The 15,804-nt window shown below is 39.3% G+C and overlaps 2 protein-coding genes across 25 annotated transcripts in view; one reads left to right on the top strand and one right to left on the bottom strand.

Moving 5' to 3' along the window:
• Positions 1-3,268, bottom strand: part of MIER1 (MIER1 transcriptional regulator) — a gene marked incomplete at its 5' end in the record, with an annotated part of 55,452 nt that extends 52,184 nt beyond the window's left edge. For 11 of the 17 annotated variants that reach the window (XR_014252417.1, XM_082420196.1, XM_082420193.1 and 8 more), the window contains 2 exons: positions 1,781-1,881; positions 2,986-3,268. Coding sequence is in view for 13 of the 17 variants with exons in the window: in XM_082420196.1 (XP_082276322.1) it covers positions 1,781-1,881; positions 2,986-3,268 (384 nt within the window). Of the gene's footprint in view, positions 1-1,656; positions 1,699-1,780; positions 1,882-2,490; positions 2,776-2,985 lie in introns of those variants that run through there. The other 6 variants (XM_082420195.1, XM_082420194.1, XM_082420188.1 and 3 more) reach the window with 5 other exon arrangements.
• DNAI4 (dynein axonemal intermediate chain 4) overlaps positions 3,251-15,804 on the top strand; it is a gene marked incomplete at its 5' end in the record, with an annotated part of 134,366 nt that continues 121,812 nt past the window's right edge. For all 8 annotated transcript variants that reach the window (XM_082419262.1, XM_082419261.1, XM_082419260.1 and 5 more), the window contains 2 exons: positions 3,251-3,387; positions 12,987-13,170. In XM_082419262.1, the coding sequence (XP_082275388.1) occupies positions 3,251-3,387; positions 12,987-13,170 (321 nt within the window). The remainder of the gene's footprint in view (positions 3,388-12,986; positions 13,171-15,804) is intronic.

The raw sequence follows: 15,804 nt of genomic DNA on the forward strand, positions 1-15,804 counted from the left end.
CCATCTTAAGGAAAGCAAATTCTCAAAACACTTGCTTACCTCTTCAGTATCAAATATGTAAAAATTAACTATTCATTAGCCATAGAATCTTAATGTTGGATGGGATCTTAGAGATCCTTAGTCAATTTCTACACTGTCTAGGTAGGAATCCCTCATTCTGTTTCCCCACTACCAGGCTTTTCTGCCTAAGCTTAAACACCTCCAATGACTCACTGTCTCATGAAAAGGCTGCTCTTTTCAAAAAAACCTCTAATGTTTGGAACATTCTTCTTTTTAACAAACCAGAATCTACCTCCTTGTTATTTCCACCCATTACCCTGAGTTCTTCAGCACTTTGGATTAATTCAACAGATGTCTTCTTTGTATTCAAATACAAACACTCAATATTTATACTTGGGTTAACAAAAAATAAATCTTTAAAGCCTATTGATACCAGAGGAGCTGAAAACGGGACATTACAGAGTTGAAAGCATGAGAAAATTCACTGTTGCCTATGAGCTGTTTAAAATTATTACGGTTTATAATCTTTATTTTGTGATATCCAAAATGGTAGCTGTTAGAATTGTGTAGTAAAACGTTTACAGTTAAGCTAAAAGGTGTGGTTAATTCCAATTATATGTGAGGTTTGTGGCTAATGTCCCAAAACAAAAAAATCACTATACAAAGCCTGAATAAATGCCTCTTTAGCTCCCATTCCCCACCTAAAGGCTTCCTTATTTTCAGGCAAATTAACATTAACTTTTACCACATAAGCTACTCAAAACTGCTGTTATATTGGGAAATTATTTTTAAGCAATTTACTGCATACTACATTAAAAAGTTTTAAACAATTTTATAGAGTCTGCAATACACAAACATACATACACACACACACACACGAACCCCTCGAAGTTATTTTGCTATTAACAAAAGCATTTTAAGGTCTCAATTTTTCTTCAGCCAGTACCCCAAACTAACCAATAAGTAAACCTGGCAATTTACACATACCTAAGAAATATAACCTTTTATTCAGGACCAATACCTGATTCAAATATAATGTATACAATATAAATATGTTATGCACTTCAAAAAGGTACCTCTCAAAATGCACCGAGAAAACAATTCAGACTCTGGGGCGGTTTGAATGAAATAGATTAAAACAGCACATTCAAAACCCTAAAACCAAATTATGTATCTAACAATTTTCAGAGTCCATGAGTCCCTTTTGAGATTGTGTTAACTATTTCCTTAAATTTTTATTTAAAAGTGACAGCCTACACATGATGTGCAGGTGAAAATTTATGGATAACTATACTAATTTGGTTGAAGATAGCTAAATGTCAAAAAACTTCACCTATTTTTAAAATGTACATTTTAGATAAACTGAGTTTTACCTTTACTCTAGCAGGCAAAATATAGGTTACAAAGCAGTAATGCATTACATTTGGAAGCCCCACATCTATGACAATCAGCATCATCTTTTTGTTAGTTTGATTTTTATTATTAACGCCACCCCAAAACACCTATATAGCCTTTTGGTTCTTCAAAGAACAGTTGTGGTTCTTCTTTTCATAATTTTTACATAAAGAGTTTTATCCAGTGGCTCCATTTTATCAGATTATCACAAACTGATATTTTGATAGTTTTTATATTGTTGACATGTTATTTTTATCTCACCCAAACTCTGGAAATTATTGGCCCATCAGCAGTTCTCAAACACTGGAAGAGTAATATAACATTTATATTACTTGAGGGAGTTTGGACTTTCCCTCCCTTAATCTCCAAGTGTGCCCCTGCCTACCAGCATCACATCCGTCTTGTCTGCATTGAACCTCAACCAGTTGGTTCTTAACCACGTCCGAAACTCAGCCAGGCACTGGGAGAATCGAGCCACCACACCATCTGGATCAAAGGAAAGAGAGCCTCAGTAGTAACGAGACTAGAGACGATGATACTACAAGCTCACCATTCGCCGTCTCTAATTTTTAAAAAGACGGCCAGGAATTAGGACAGGAATCCCATGACAGTTTTAGAAAAACATTAATGAGTCTTGAGTCATGCAATTTGTAACTGATGATAAAGGAATAAAAGCGATCCAATAAATAGGTCGCCTCATTCCACCCATGATTGAAGAAAGGTTCACTCAAGGCCGGGTCATCTCGTCTAAGCGGCCTCAGTAGACAGGCCAATCTTGGAACTGCATAAGCTTTTCTGCAAAATTAAGAGTTTTAGCGTTGGAAGAAGCTTTAGGTGTAACTGGGACCCAGAGAGAGGTAGTGACTCGCCCAAGGTCACACAGCAAACGAGGACTAGAGATGGTCTCCAGGCCAGAGATCTTTCCAGCAAAAGCTGAAAGAACAAGGCCATTCAAAGGCTGGGGAGGCATCTGCCCCCAGGGATCCTCCCAAGGGCTGGGAAGACCTCATTCCCTCACAACAATACCCTCTTCGAGCCTCTCTTCCCTCCCTCACTCCCTCCGAAAAGGGCCGGTTTGCCCAGGACCCTGCTCACCACAGGGGGCTGCAGTGGGAGCAGGAGCCTTCCCGGGATGAGACAGAACCCGGAGATACTGCGGGAAAGAGGCGGAGCCACAGCGGGGCGGTCAGCTTGACCCCACCCCGACCGCGTTCCGGGGCCGACTGGAGAAAGGCGGAAGCGGACAAGGCGAAGCGAACTCACTCCGCAGCGGACTCCCAGCGCGCCGCGGACGCCGGGGAAGACTGGCGCCGCCGCCGCCGCCGCCACCGCCAAAGCAAAAGACCTGTCTGGGCAGGGGGTGGATGGCGATGGGGAGCTGCGCATGCGCCTTGGGTGGCCGGCGCCACTCCGGGAGGGGAAGTGCGCCCGGCGCGCTCTCTCAGCCCCTCCCCGGAAGTTAAGGGTCTTCCGGGCGGTACTCTGCAGTGGGGGAGGGGAAGGAGAGAAAGGGGACCGAGGACACTTCGGGAGCCCCTCCACCCAAACAGGGCTAGGAGAGGAGAGATGGTTTATGGAGGCTGCACTTACAGCCGCTGCCGCTGCTGCCGCCGCCACCTCCGCTGCTGCCGCCACCGCCTGAAGAAGCCCCATCCATCCGCCTGCAGCCCGGGAGACTCAGAGCCTGGGAGGGGCCTAGGGCCCGGGCCGCCCGCCTCCTTCTTCTAGTCGTCGTCCGGGGCTTCCTCTTGCTCCACCAACCCTCTGCCCTCCCCTCCGCCTCCGCCCTCCTCCTCGGCCTCCAGCCGCCAGCCAACCGCGCGGCCGCTTGTTGGGCCAAGGCTCCACCGTCTCCATGACGTCCGGCAAACATTCCCGTGCCTTAGCCGGAGCCGCTGACGCCGGGGGTTGGGGTACAGGGGCTCCAGAAGAAGCCAGGGAAGGGGGTGGTCGACTACTCCCCACCCAGTCGCCACCATGCCCATCTCTCCGGTAAACAGCCGCAAGCAGCCGAACGTCGGGGTGTAAGTTCCGGCGCTAAAGCCTTAGTCCATTCCCCTGGGTCCCGGAGGGAGCCCTTTTAGATCTTAGCTCTTACTGCATCTGTGTTCAGTCGGCAACCCTCGAACCTCCGAGGCGGCAGTGTCTCCTTCGTTGGCCTAGGACAGCCTTTTCCAAACCTCTACTGCTGTGCTTGGTCTCCGAGAAAAGACTTAGTTTGTTGAGAACCACCCTTCCTCCTAGCACTCCTGTTTTTTTCTGTTGTTTTTTTTTTTTTTCCGGTCTATAGTCTCCAGCTTGTTGCCTCCAAGCTGTGCCCAGATGTTCAATCCTCTCAGCTGCTGTGAGCCACCAGACCGAACATTACTATGCTCTGTAGTTGAGGTTTTTTTCTGCCTTCTCCTCATACCATCCTGCCTTAAAACTCATTCCAGCTTCCAACCTTCTCTGTTGTTCTGCAGCAGTTGGACTAGGGGCTGGAGAAAAGCATACAGCTCTACAGATGTCTCGCTTACAACTTCAAGTGGTCCCTTAGTCCAGCAATTACACTGAAGTTTCCTAATTCATTCACTCTCCCACACTTCCAGACCACTTTTGTTCTCTCTTTTCAAACCTTCAGCATCTCTTCTATCCAGTCTCTTCCAGATCAGCTAATCTTTCTTTAGCAGAACTTGTTGAAAAGGTCTTGGGAGAGAACCTTCTGCTCTTCCCTGCATATGGTACTCAGGTTTTTGTCCAATCCTATCACTCCACAAAAAATAGCTTTTGTGAAGGTAAGCAATAACTGTCCAGCCAAATACAGTGGCCATTTCTCAGTTTGTTTCTTAACTCACCCATCAGCAGCTTTGATCTAGTTTACCACTTCTTGAGTGTTGAATCACTTCATTTGGTTTCTGGGACACCACTCCTCCCTAATTCTCCCCTTGGTTTATGCCTACTCCCTTTTCAAAATACTTTGCTGGCATCTCTTTATCTCTCCCGTATCTAAATATTGGAGTGTTGATGGGATCAGTAAACCTCTTCACTATTGTTTTTTGCCTTTAAAAGTCACCTATTTACTGATGGTTTACAAGTTTAACTCTCCAGCCAACACCTCTCCCAAGAAAACATACTTAAAATCAAGCAGCTGTGCTTAAAAGTTAATAGGCATCTCAAAATTTGTATCTAAAACTGAACTTATTTCGCCCTCTAATCAACTCTGCAGTCTCCCATTTCAGTAAATGGCAATTTCCACTCTTCCAGTTACTCAGTAAAAAAACTTTGGGTTACCCTTGACTTCTCAATACCCCACTCCATCAGCAGATTCTACCTTTTCTACCTGCAAAGTAAGTCCAGACTACCACTCCAATGTAAGTCACTGTTACATTGCAGTAAACACCTAAATGATCTTGCCCTCACCCTCAGCATAGTAATCACTGTGGCTCTTCTCAAAAGCCTCCAATTTCTCCCATTTCACTCAGAGTAAAAGCTCACATCCTCACAGGGCCCCACAGGATCTCACTTTGGATTCTTCCCCTTGGCTAATTACACTCCATATTGTTCCACAACAATATCAAGCGTATTTTCCCACTTCAAGGCCTGGGCATTTGCTGTTCTTCGGAATACTGTACCCCCTAGTAATCTCATGACACTCATTTTCTTCACGTGTCACCTTATCAAAGAGTCCTTCTCTAACTACCCTACGTAAAATAATACGACTCTTCCCAGTACTTCCTGTTCCTCAACTTGCTTTATTCTTCTCCATAAAATTTATTTCTGTTTGATATATTATATACTTGTTTGTTAATCTGTCTTCATCCAAGCTATGATGTACTCCATAATGGCAGAGATTTTTGTTTTGTTCACTGCTACTGCTTAGAATGAAGAAGGCAATATTTGCTGGCAGCAAACAAATGAGTGAATATGTATTTGAGTAACATTGGTTATTGCTCATCTTGTCTGATTTTTGTTTTTACTTGTATGTATGGAAATCTCAAACTAAAATTAAGTTGGTTTCGTGTGAATTTTTAAAAAATCATAAAACTCTCAGAGTACCGGAGAGAGTGTTAGAAAAATTCCTTTGGGGATTTCTTGAATAATGACACATTCATGGGAGATTACCTATTAAGGAAAGAGTGGGGTGGGAGATAGAAATTAATATAACCTTAACTTTTTGAGGTAGCCATATTATCTAATTAAAACAAAATTTCATACACACTGAAGTTTACAACCATTGGTTTGAACTAATATTTCTCATCTTTCTCAGTTTAAGACTTAATCCTGATCTTGGAAAGGATATCATGAAACCTGTATATATTAATTTTTCACTTTCTCACTCCAATTTTTCCTATATTGGGTCTTTCCTATTGGCTTAGCAATACAGATCTTCCTCAAATTACAATGAGGTTATGTCCCAATAAACCCATCATAGGTTGAAAATATCATTAAGTAGAAAATGCACTTATTACACCTAGCTTACCAAACATCATACTTAGCATAGCCTACCTTAAACATGCTCAGAACACTTACATTAGCCTACAGTTCGACAAAATCATCTAACATGAAGTCTGTTTTATAATAAAGTGTTGAATAGTTCATGTAATTTATTGAATACTGTACTGAAAGTTAAAAGCAATGATTGTTTGGGTACAGAATGGTTGTGAATGTATTGATTGTTTACCCTCACGATTGCACGGCTGACTGGGAGCTATGGCTCACTGCCAGCATCACGAGAGTATCATTTTATAGCATATCATTAGTCCAGGAAAAGATAAAAATTCAAAGTACAGTTTCTACCGAATGCATATCACATTCACACCCCTGTAAAGTCAAAAAATCATAATTTGGGGTGTTGGCTGTGTTGGACAATCTTCCATTGTGGTAAAAACCACTAGTGTTTTCTTCACTGCTTTTATCTCACTTCTTTGCCCAGTTTCTCTGTTCTTCCTTATGTGTTCATTCATTTCCTTTTGATTTGGGGGGTGGGGGGGAGTTTTCATCTGTTCTTGCATGTTACTTTTTCCATTAGGATCCTTAGCATATTAATCATAATTATTTTAAATTCCCAGTCTTGATAATTCCAAAATCTCTGCCATATCTTATTCTGGCTCTAATCCTTGCTTTGTTTCTTCAGACTGTTTTTTGCCCTTTGGTATACCATGTATTTTGTTGAAAGCTGAACATGTTGCATTAGGTAATATGAACTGAGGTAAGTAAGCCCTTAGTGTGAGGATTTATGTTTATCTGTCTAGGAATTAGGCTGTTTGCTGTAGCTATAGGTTTCCAAGACTTCAGTTTCCTCTAGTGTCCTGCTTTTTATTTCCTCTGGTTTTTTTACATTTCCCTAGAGACTCCTTCTTAGAGTCTCTGAGCCTTATAGTTCTTCCCATTGTAATTCCCTGTTATACAGGAGCCCTGTTGATGTGGTGGTAAGATATTCGGCGGGGGGGGGGGGGGGGGGGGGACGGGGGAGGGGAGTGTGCCATAATCCTATGATTAGGTCTTAATCTTTTAGTGGGCCTTTTTCCCTGGGCTGTGACCTTCGTAAGTATTTCTCAGAATTTTTCTCTTTAGGTGGAACAAGAAGGTTAGGCTCTGGTAAAATGGTTTTCCTTGAGGGCAGGCCTTTGTTAAGGATAACTGAACATTCCAGGTATATTTCAAAATGGTTACTTCCTGTCCCCCTGCTGGAGCTATCAGGGAGTTTTTCTCTGATTTTCATCCTGAGAGTCTGGTGGAGTGCGTAAAGGTAAAACTCGATACAAGTGTGTGTGTGGGGGGGGGGCCTCCCTAAGGCTGGGCCCCCAGCAATTTTTTCTCTTTTGAATTAGTCTACACTCAGTTTCCAGCAATTAGGCAATTACCCTTTAGGTTTTCCTACCACTTGTTGGCTCTAGTGGCAGTTTCTGCTCCCAATAAGTTGTGATTCTGTTATTCCTGCATCTCAATCTTTCAGTATGAGGGTTTGCCTGTAACCTCAATTCTCTGATGGACCTAGGAAGACCCATTGATTTTCAGTTTGCTCAGCCTTTTTCTTGTGAGTACAGGATTGATGTCTTTCATGGCCTTTACATGTCAGACCAGAAACCAGAAGTATCTGTGTTTACTCTTTAACCCTTGCAGTCTGTTGTCTCCATTTCTATACGAAAATTACTCAAAGGTCAATAATGAGTAACCTAAAGGTTTCAAAAGTCACCAAATTCAATGGACTTTCTTTTTACCTCTCTACAGCATTTGACAATATCAATCTTCCCCTCCTTAACCCTGAACTAACCCTGAACTGGTTCACTTACTACTGGCGAAGATGCCTTTTTTCTGGTTTTACTTTCTTTCTACCTCCAGTTTCTCTCCTTGGCCCTATTACCTTCTCTTTGTATCTTTAGGTTTTTATTTTGGGACTCAGTTCATTTATTATCATCTCCATGAAAGATTCTCAAATCTGTATCTCCAGTTCTCACTTTTGTTCCCTGAAATTCACTTTCCTCTTGACTTTCAACTGCTACCAAACAGTTCCACCAAGATATCACTCATAATATCTAAATTTGAACATGTCTACAATTTAACTTCTTATTGTGCTTTGGAAATAATGACTAATTTAATCATCACCTTAACTCTATGAGGCAGATACTATTATTAACCTTAATTTACATATGAGGAAAGAAACAGATTAAGAAACTTGCTCAGGAACACATAGTCTGTGAGTTATTGGATGAGTTTGGGCATTTAAATTGACCTCTTTGAGTTTTAAGTTTCTCACTTGTAAAACATGGCAATTAAATATCTCATAAGTTATTATAAGAATTGAATTAGGGTGGTGATCATTTTGTAATGTATGGAAATATTGAATCATAATATTGTGCACCTGGAACTGTAGGTCAATTATACTTCCATTTTTAAAAAATGAAATAAATAAAAATTAAATTACAAATATAGTGGAAGTACTTTGAAGTTTAGATTTTAAGTGGCATTGTTATTATCAATTACTAAGTCCTGTTCTGTATCTGTGTTTTAAGGGTACTTGGGGTATGTTTTAATCAGGTATGGTAAGAAACATATACACAGAAATAACTATCATGAAGGAAGAAGTTTTTTGTTTTTGTTTTTAAATACTCATAGATCCCTAGAATCAGGAGACATGGCATGCCGTAACACATAGAGGGGCCACATGAGGAAGCACCAGGGCTGGGCAGGAGGTAAAACTAGCAAGGGGAAAACACGGGCAAGAAGCTTTATTGTGGTTCCCATGGGGAGAAATGGACAAAGTGGAATAAGCAGGTGTAGGAATAGCTTGTTTGAATAATTTCAAAAGGCTCTGGGCATAGGGACTATCCCTCGTTGTCTGGTTCCTGTCCCTACAGTGATTAGGGCAAGTGGATAGTGACCCAGAGAGTGAGATCTCTTTGAGAGCCTGATGAAAGAGATGGTTGAGGGTACGGACTCTGGTTTGGTTGGTTTGCGTATAAAAGGTTTGCTTGTAGGCAAGTCCCTTACTATGTATAAGAATTGATTAGCCCTGGGAGGGGCAGTCCCTCCAGGGTTAGCAAGTTCCTAGATGTCAAAACATCAAAATACAGAAAATAAAAAGATATGCTTAATACATGCTGTATTTAGCATTTGTTTTATTTCTACATTTGCCACCCCAGGTTAAGCCTTGATTACTTCTCATCTGGCCAATTTCCATAGCATCTTAACTAATGGTCTTCTTGCTTCTAGTGTGTTCTGAATATAGCTAAATTTTTCTGAAGCATAGTTTTGAGCAGTTAACTCTTATGCTCAAAATCCTTCAAAGGCACTCTCATGCTTGTGTAGTAAATTTCAGAGACTTAGCCTGGCCATTTTATTTTTTCAAAGCTTAACTTTGTTTTCCTTCATGCATCTAATTGAATCATTTAAGATGCCCTGTATATACCACATGCTTTCCTACTGTCATCGTTCACAATGATCTTTGCTCAGGGTGCATTTCCTGTCCTGTCCTCATCCCTCCTCACCTGCATGTGCATCAGACACAAGCACACATATACATTCGCGCCCCATGTACTTCTTTTGGATTTGACCTACATTCTAGCCTAACTCAAATACCATCTTCATGATTTCTCTGCTCACTCCTCTTACCCAAGGTAATCTTTACCACAACTTTCATTTCATCTTACGTGTAAGTCTTGAGGCAAATACAATTTTGTACTTGCATTGTAATCATATATATGTTTTATCTCTTATTAGACTGTCAGCTCCTTAGGGCCCATATCTGATTCATATTGTATCTCTGCCAGCATGTAGCGTTATGTACAATAAGTGTTTTATAAATAACAGTTGGATAAATGAAAGTGATTGGGTTTAGATCGAAATTTTTACCTTCATCTCATTAAACTAAGAAGTGGCTAATACAGACACTTTTTCTTAAGCCACTCCTTCTTTCCTCTTGTGGTTATTTTTTTCATAGTGAGATTTATGTATGTGTAGCATGCTTTTAATGTCATTAGTCTCTTTTTTCATAGAAGTGATCATCAGGTGTTCATGGTGTTCATTCTACAGGTACCAACTGAATGCCTTATATTTTCCAGCTACTGCCCTAGGTACTGAAGACATAGGAGTGAACAAAACAGATTAGGTCCCTGCTTCAGAAAACTCAGGAATGTACAGCTACATAACCTCTTGTATCATGACTGTTTTTCAGGCAAAACTTTCAAAGTGAATATCTCCTGAAAGTCATCCTATTTATTGCCCACTGATTTGGCTCTATTGAAAGCATCTGTTTTTTAACATAGCTAGATGTGCACCATAAATTTCTAACATAATTGGCTACAGGTACTTAGTTCACTTTTTTAAAAAAAGTAGTCTGTACTTTCTGGATCTAATTTCCCACTCTATCAGGCAGAGTACTAAGAGTTGGGGCTATCATGGTAGACATGATAAGCATGGTTCCTTCCCATGAAACTTATAGTCTGAAGATTTGGGAGAGTTTATTGATGATTCTCATAAGATCACAGTAACTACCTAATTAGTAAATGCAACATCATTTGCTAATTCATTTCTATTTGGTCCCTATAGGGAATAAAAGAGATAGAGCTGGTTTATGAGTAAATGTGATATGATTTCATTATGCATCTATTTAGTTTGAGATGTCTAGTAGACATTTAGCTGGAGCTACCCAGAAGGCTGGTAAACATTTGAGTATGAAGGTTGAGAGAATGTTTTGAATTGGATATAATGATTTGGGAATTCATTCAACAATTTTTTATTAAGCAGCTACTGTGTATTGGGTACTATGGTAGGCATTAGGGATACAGCAGGGAACAAAATAACACAAAGTCCCTAGTCTCGTGGAACTTAGATTCTCAGCGTTGGAGGGTTGGGTGGGGAACATCTAATTCATAAGATAAATAAGTAACAGATATGTTAGTAAGAAGTACTGAGGAGAAAAATAAAGCAAGGGGATGTGAAGTATTTGAGGGGTATTTGTCCTTGACAAGGACAAGGTCAAATGTATGACCATGGGAATAAGTAGCTGATATAGTAAAGAGGAAGAATAGAATGGACGGACTGTATTTTGTAGGGCTAGTAGGGCAAAGCTCAAGGAAGAAAGAAAATAAGAGTTGAAGGTAATGGTAAAAGAGTGATTCAGTTGATGAATTGTGGATACTGGACTAAATAGTGAAAGAAGAGAAACCTAAAAGGTACTGATTAATTGGTAGAAAATGGAAGGGTCAGGTAATTAGAGGTCCCAAGGAGGGTGAAGAATAGGAGACAGTTATGTTACAGAAACAAATTTGAGAACTCAAGTTTAAGAAGAAGGGGGAATGGTCCACTGTCAGATGCTACAAAGATAAGTACTGGAAAGAGTCCTTTGGATCTGACAATTTGAAGGACAAGACTAGGTGATTTTAATGAAAGTAGTCTCTGCAGTAGGAGAGGAGAGGGTGGAATTAGATTGTAGTGAATTATGGAGCATAAGAGGAGTAAGGACGTAGATAGGATTATTGACTAATATTTTAAAAAGTGAAGGAGAGATACGGTAATAGATAGTGGAAGACTAGTAATAGATAGTTAAAGGAAGGATTTTTAAGTTGAAGAGATGACTGGAGTACAATTATATGCTGAAGGGAAAAAGATTGGAAACAAGATATAGGAGACCAAGAATTATTGATGGAAGAGTCCCTGAGATGGGAATTCCCTGGCAGTCCAGTGGTTAGGGCTCGGTGCTTTCACTGCTGAGGGCTTGGGTTCGATCCTTGGTTGGGGAACTAAGAGCCCACAAGCTACACGGCATGGGCAAAAAAATTTTTTTTAAAAAGGAAAAGAGTCCCTGAGAAAAGTAGTAACAGACAGGTTTCAGAGCACAGGTAGAAAGGTTAGCCTTAGATAAGAAGAGCAACTTTTGAACTGAAAGAGGAGGAAAGAAATAAGGATGGATTAGATGAGTTTGTGGGATATGAAAGAAGAATATAATGAAGGTAGAGAAATTTAAGGAATTCTTACCTCATTGATTAATTTGGTTTTCTTGGAAATGTTGGAGTTAAAGTCATTTAGAGACTGAAGGAGGGAGGATAGGGTATGATACTTTTAAAGAATGTAAATTTGAAATAGTATGAATGGAATTCATTTAGTCATTTATTTAAAAAATACTAATAGTGCCCACAATATACTGGGTACTGTCCTGTGTGCTAGCGATACAGCAATGAACAAGACAAAGTTCTTGCCCTAAAGATGCTTACATTCTAGTAGAGGAGTAGACAACAAACAAAGTGTCAAGTAGTACTAAATGCCATGAAGAAAAATAAAATATGAAAAGTAGATTGTTGTCATTTTAAAGTATTTTATTCTTGTCTGATCTTTTATGAGTAGGAAAGTAGAAGTATTGTTTAAAATGTTTTCTTTGGAAACACAATGCCTTTTTATAATATAAGGGGTGATCATTCTTGTTTTATAGAAGTTTGCAATCAGAGTACTAGAATGAAAGAATGATTAGGTTTTTGTCTTAAGGAATTTAGAGAATTGATCCAAAAGTGAAATCATACTTTTTCTCCTGGATACAAATATTTTGATTATAATTTCTCTTATTAAAAATTATTATGTAATCTTTCAGGCAGGAACATGATATTCTTTCCCAGGTTTTATTACTCATTCTTCAGTCTGCCTACATAACTGCACTCTACACTCATTTGTGCTTATTATGTGTCAGGCATTTCCTAACCATAGTGTAGAAATTAATACATTTAATCCTCATAATAACCGATGAATTAGATACTATCTTTATCCCCATCTTACAGATAAGGAAACTGAGACCCAGAGAAATAAGTGTAGACTTTTGATCTGACTGCCTGGGTTCAAATTTCAACTCTAGTAGGAATGTTTCCCTCTAAGCCTCTGTGACTTTATATAAAATAATGTTATAGCAACCTCTTAGAATTATTGTGAGGAAAAAGTGACACAGTGCTTGTAAACATTCTAGAACTATGCTTACACATAATGAGCTCTCAAGTGGCTACTATTTTTTTCTTGTTTATATGTCTAGATTGTTTCCATGTTTCTAAATGAAAGTCTACTTTTTTATCGTTGGCTAATTTTTCTTCAATCCTGGATCCTCAGTGTTATGTTTTCTTTTCCTGATATAGAAACACTGGCGCACAGCCGAAGAGGTCTGTTAGCTCTACTGGCCCAGCAAAAGGAGCGCAAATGAAAGGAGGATATATTAGTGCAAACCAAAGCAGAATGGCTGTGTCAAAAACCATGGTGATTCTACCTGACCCAAAAACAGTAGAAAAAATGAATATTTCCTCCACAAAGACAGTCATGCGGGTAATATTCTTTAGAATTCTGAGTTTGTTTGAAAATGACACAGGGAAGAACTTGATTGAAATGTTAAAGGTAGAAAGTATGCTGCTTTGAAACAATAACTTCTAATACAGGCATATCTCAGAGATATTGCAGGTTCAGTTCTAGACCACTCGAATAACACAGTTATCACAATAAAGTGGGTCACTTGAGTTTTTTTGGCTTCCCAGTGCATATAAAAATTATTATATTATACTGTAGTCTCTTAAGTGTACAGTAGCATTATGTTTAAAAATTCCAATGTACATGACTTAATTAAAAAAACTTTATTGCCAAAAAGTGCTAACCATCCTCTGAGCCTTCAGCAAGTCATAGTAACATCAAAGATCACTGGTCACAGATTACCATAACAAATATAATAATAATGAAAAAGTTTGAAATATTGCGAGAATTACAAAAATGTGACACAGAGACTCAAAGTGAGCAAATGCTGTTGGAAAAATGGTGTCAATAGACTTGCTGGATGCAGAGTTGTCACAAGCCTTCAATTTGTAAAAAACACAATATCTGTGAAGTGCAATAAAGTGAAGCACAGTAAAATGAGGTATGCCTGTATTGATATATTGATTTTGTTAGAATCTTTGCCATATAACATATCTTACAGCATAATATTGGCAGTTGGCTCCTATAATTCATTATTGATAGTAAGAACATTAGAGTGGAATGAAGAAAGTCTACTCATGACCTTAAGAACTATTTAGTCAGCTCAGGCTGCTGTAATAAAGTACCATACACTGGGTGGCTTATAAACAAATTTATTTCATATAGTTCTGGAGTCTGGAAGTCCAAGAGTAGGGTGACAAATGGTCAGGTACTGGTGAGGACCCTCTTCCAGGTTGCAGGCTACCAACTTTTATTGTATCCTCACAAGGGGGAAAGAAATTTAGCTAGCTCCCTAGCCTCTTTATAAAGACAGTAATCTCATTCATGAGGGCTCTACCTTCATGACCTAATTACCTCTCAAAAGTTCCACCTCCCAATACCATCTCACACTGGGATTAGTGTTCCAGCATATGAATCTGGGGGATACACAAACATTCAGTCCATAATAATTATATACATATTATGTACACATTATATGCGTTATATATACATTATACATATATATTATATATATATTACATAGTATTAACAGCACTATGTAAAAGGTATAATGCATCATGACCAAGTGGGGGTAATATATGCAAGGTTGTTCCAATATTCAAAAGTCAGTACTTTCCCCCTTATTAGTAGACTGAAAAAAAATCCATGTGATTATCACAACAGATAAAGAAAAAGCATTTGAAAAATTCAATATCCATTAATGATTATAAAAATTAAAAATAAAATCTTTCAACTAACTTGAAAGAGAAAGGATTTCCTCAGGAGTGTTCTGTAAAACCTACAGTTAACATCATACTCAGTGATGAAAGGCTGAATGCTTTTCCCCTAAGATCAGGAGCAAGACATGGATGCTCACTTTCATCACTTCTATTCAGCACAGTAGTGGGTGTCCTAGCCAGAGCACTTAGGCAAGAAAAAGAAATACAAGTCATCCAAACTAGAAAGGAAGAAGTAAAATTATCTCAGTTCACAGATGACATAATCTTATATGTACAAAACCCTAAAGATTCCACATTAAAAAAATTGTTAGAATAAACAAATACAGCAAATTTGCAAGATAGAAAATTGACACAAAAATCAATTGTTTCTATACACTAGCAATGAATAATTTAAGAAGAAAATCAAGAAAACTAGTTTTGTTTGCAGTAGCATCAAAAAGAATGAAATACTTAGAAATAAAAACTAAGGAGTTGAAAGATATGTACACTGATAACTACAAAGGTTGCTGAAAGAAGACAATAATAAATAGGAAAACATCCTTTGTTCATAGACTTAATATTGTTAAGATGTCAGTACTATCCAAAGCAATCTACAGATTCAATGCAATGCCTATTAAAATCCCAGTGACATTTTTTGCAGAAATTTAAAAAACCCATCCTAAAATTCATATGGACTATCAAGGGAGCCCAAATAGCCAAAACAATCTTGAAAAAGAACAAAGTTGGAGGTCTCACACGTCCTGATTTAAAAACTTATTACATAGCTTCAGTAATCAACACAGTGTAGTACTGGCCTAAAGACAGACATATAGGGACTTCCCTGGCGGCACAGTGGTTAAGAATCCGCCTGGCAATGCAGGGGACACAGGTTTGATCCCTGGTCTGGGAAGATCCCACATGCCGCGGAGCAACTAAGCTCATGCACCACAACTACTGAGCCTGCACTCTAGAGCCCGTGAGCCACACTACTGAAGCTTGTGTGCCTAGAGCCTGTGCTCCACAACAAGAGAAGCCACCGCGAAGAGAAGCCCACGCACCACAACGAAGAGTAGCCCCCGCTCACCACAACTAGAGAAAGCCCGCGCACAGCAATGAAGACCCTCCGCAGCTAGAAAAGAAAGGAAGAAAGAAAAGACAGACATATAGGTCAATGAAATAATATAGAGCGCAGAAATAAACCCTCACAATAAGATATCAAGACCATGCAATGGTGTCTTTTCAACAAAGGTGTTAAGAGAACTGGATATCTACATGCAAAAGAATGAAGTAGGACTCT

Source organism: Balaenoptera physalus, assembly GCF_965194825.1.
Source record: "Balaenoptera physalus genome assembly, chromosome: 1".
NCBI lineage: Eukaryota > Metazoa > Chordata > Mammalia > Artiodactyla > Balaenopteridae > Balaenoptera > Balaenoptera physalus.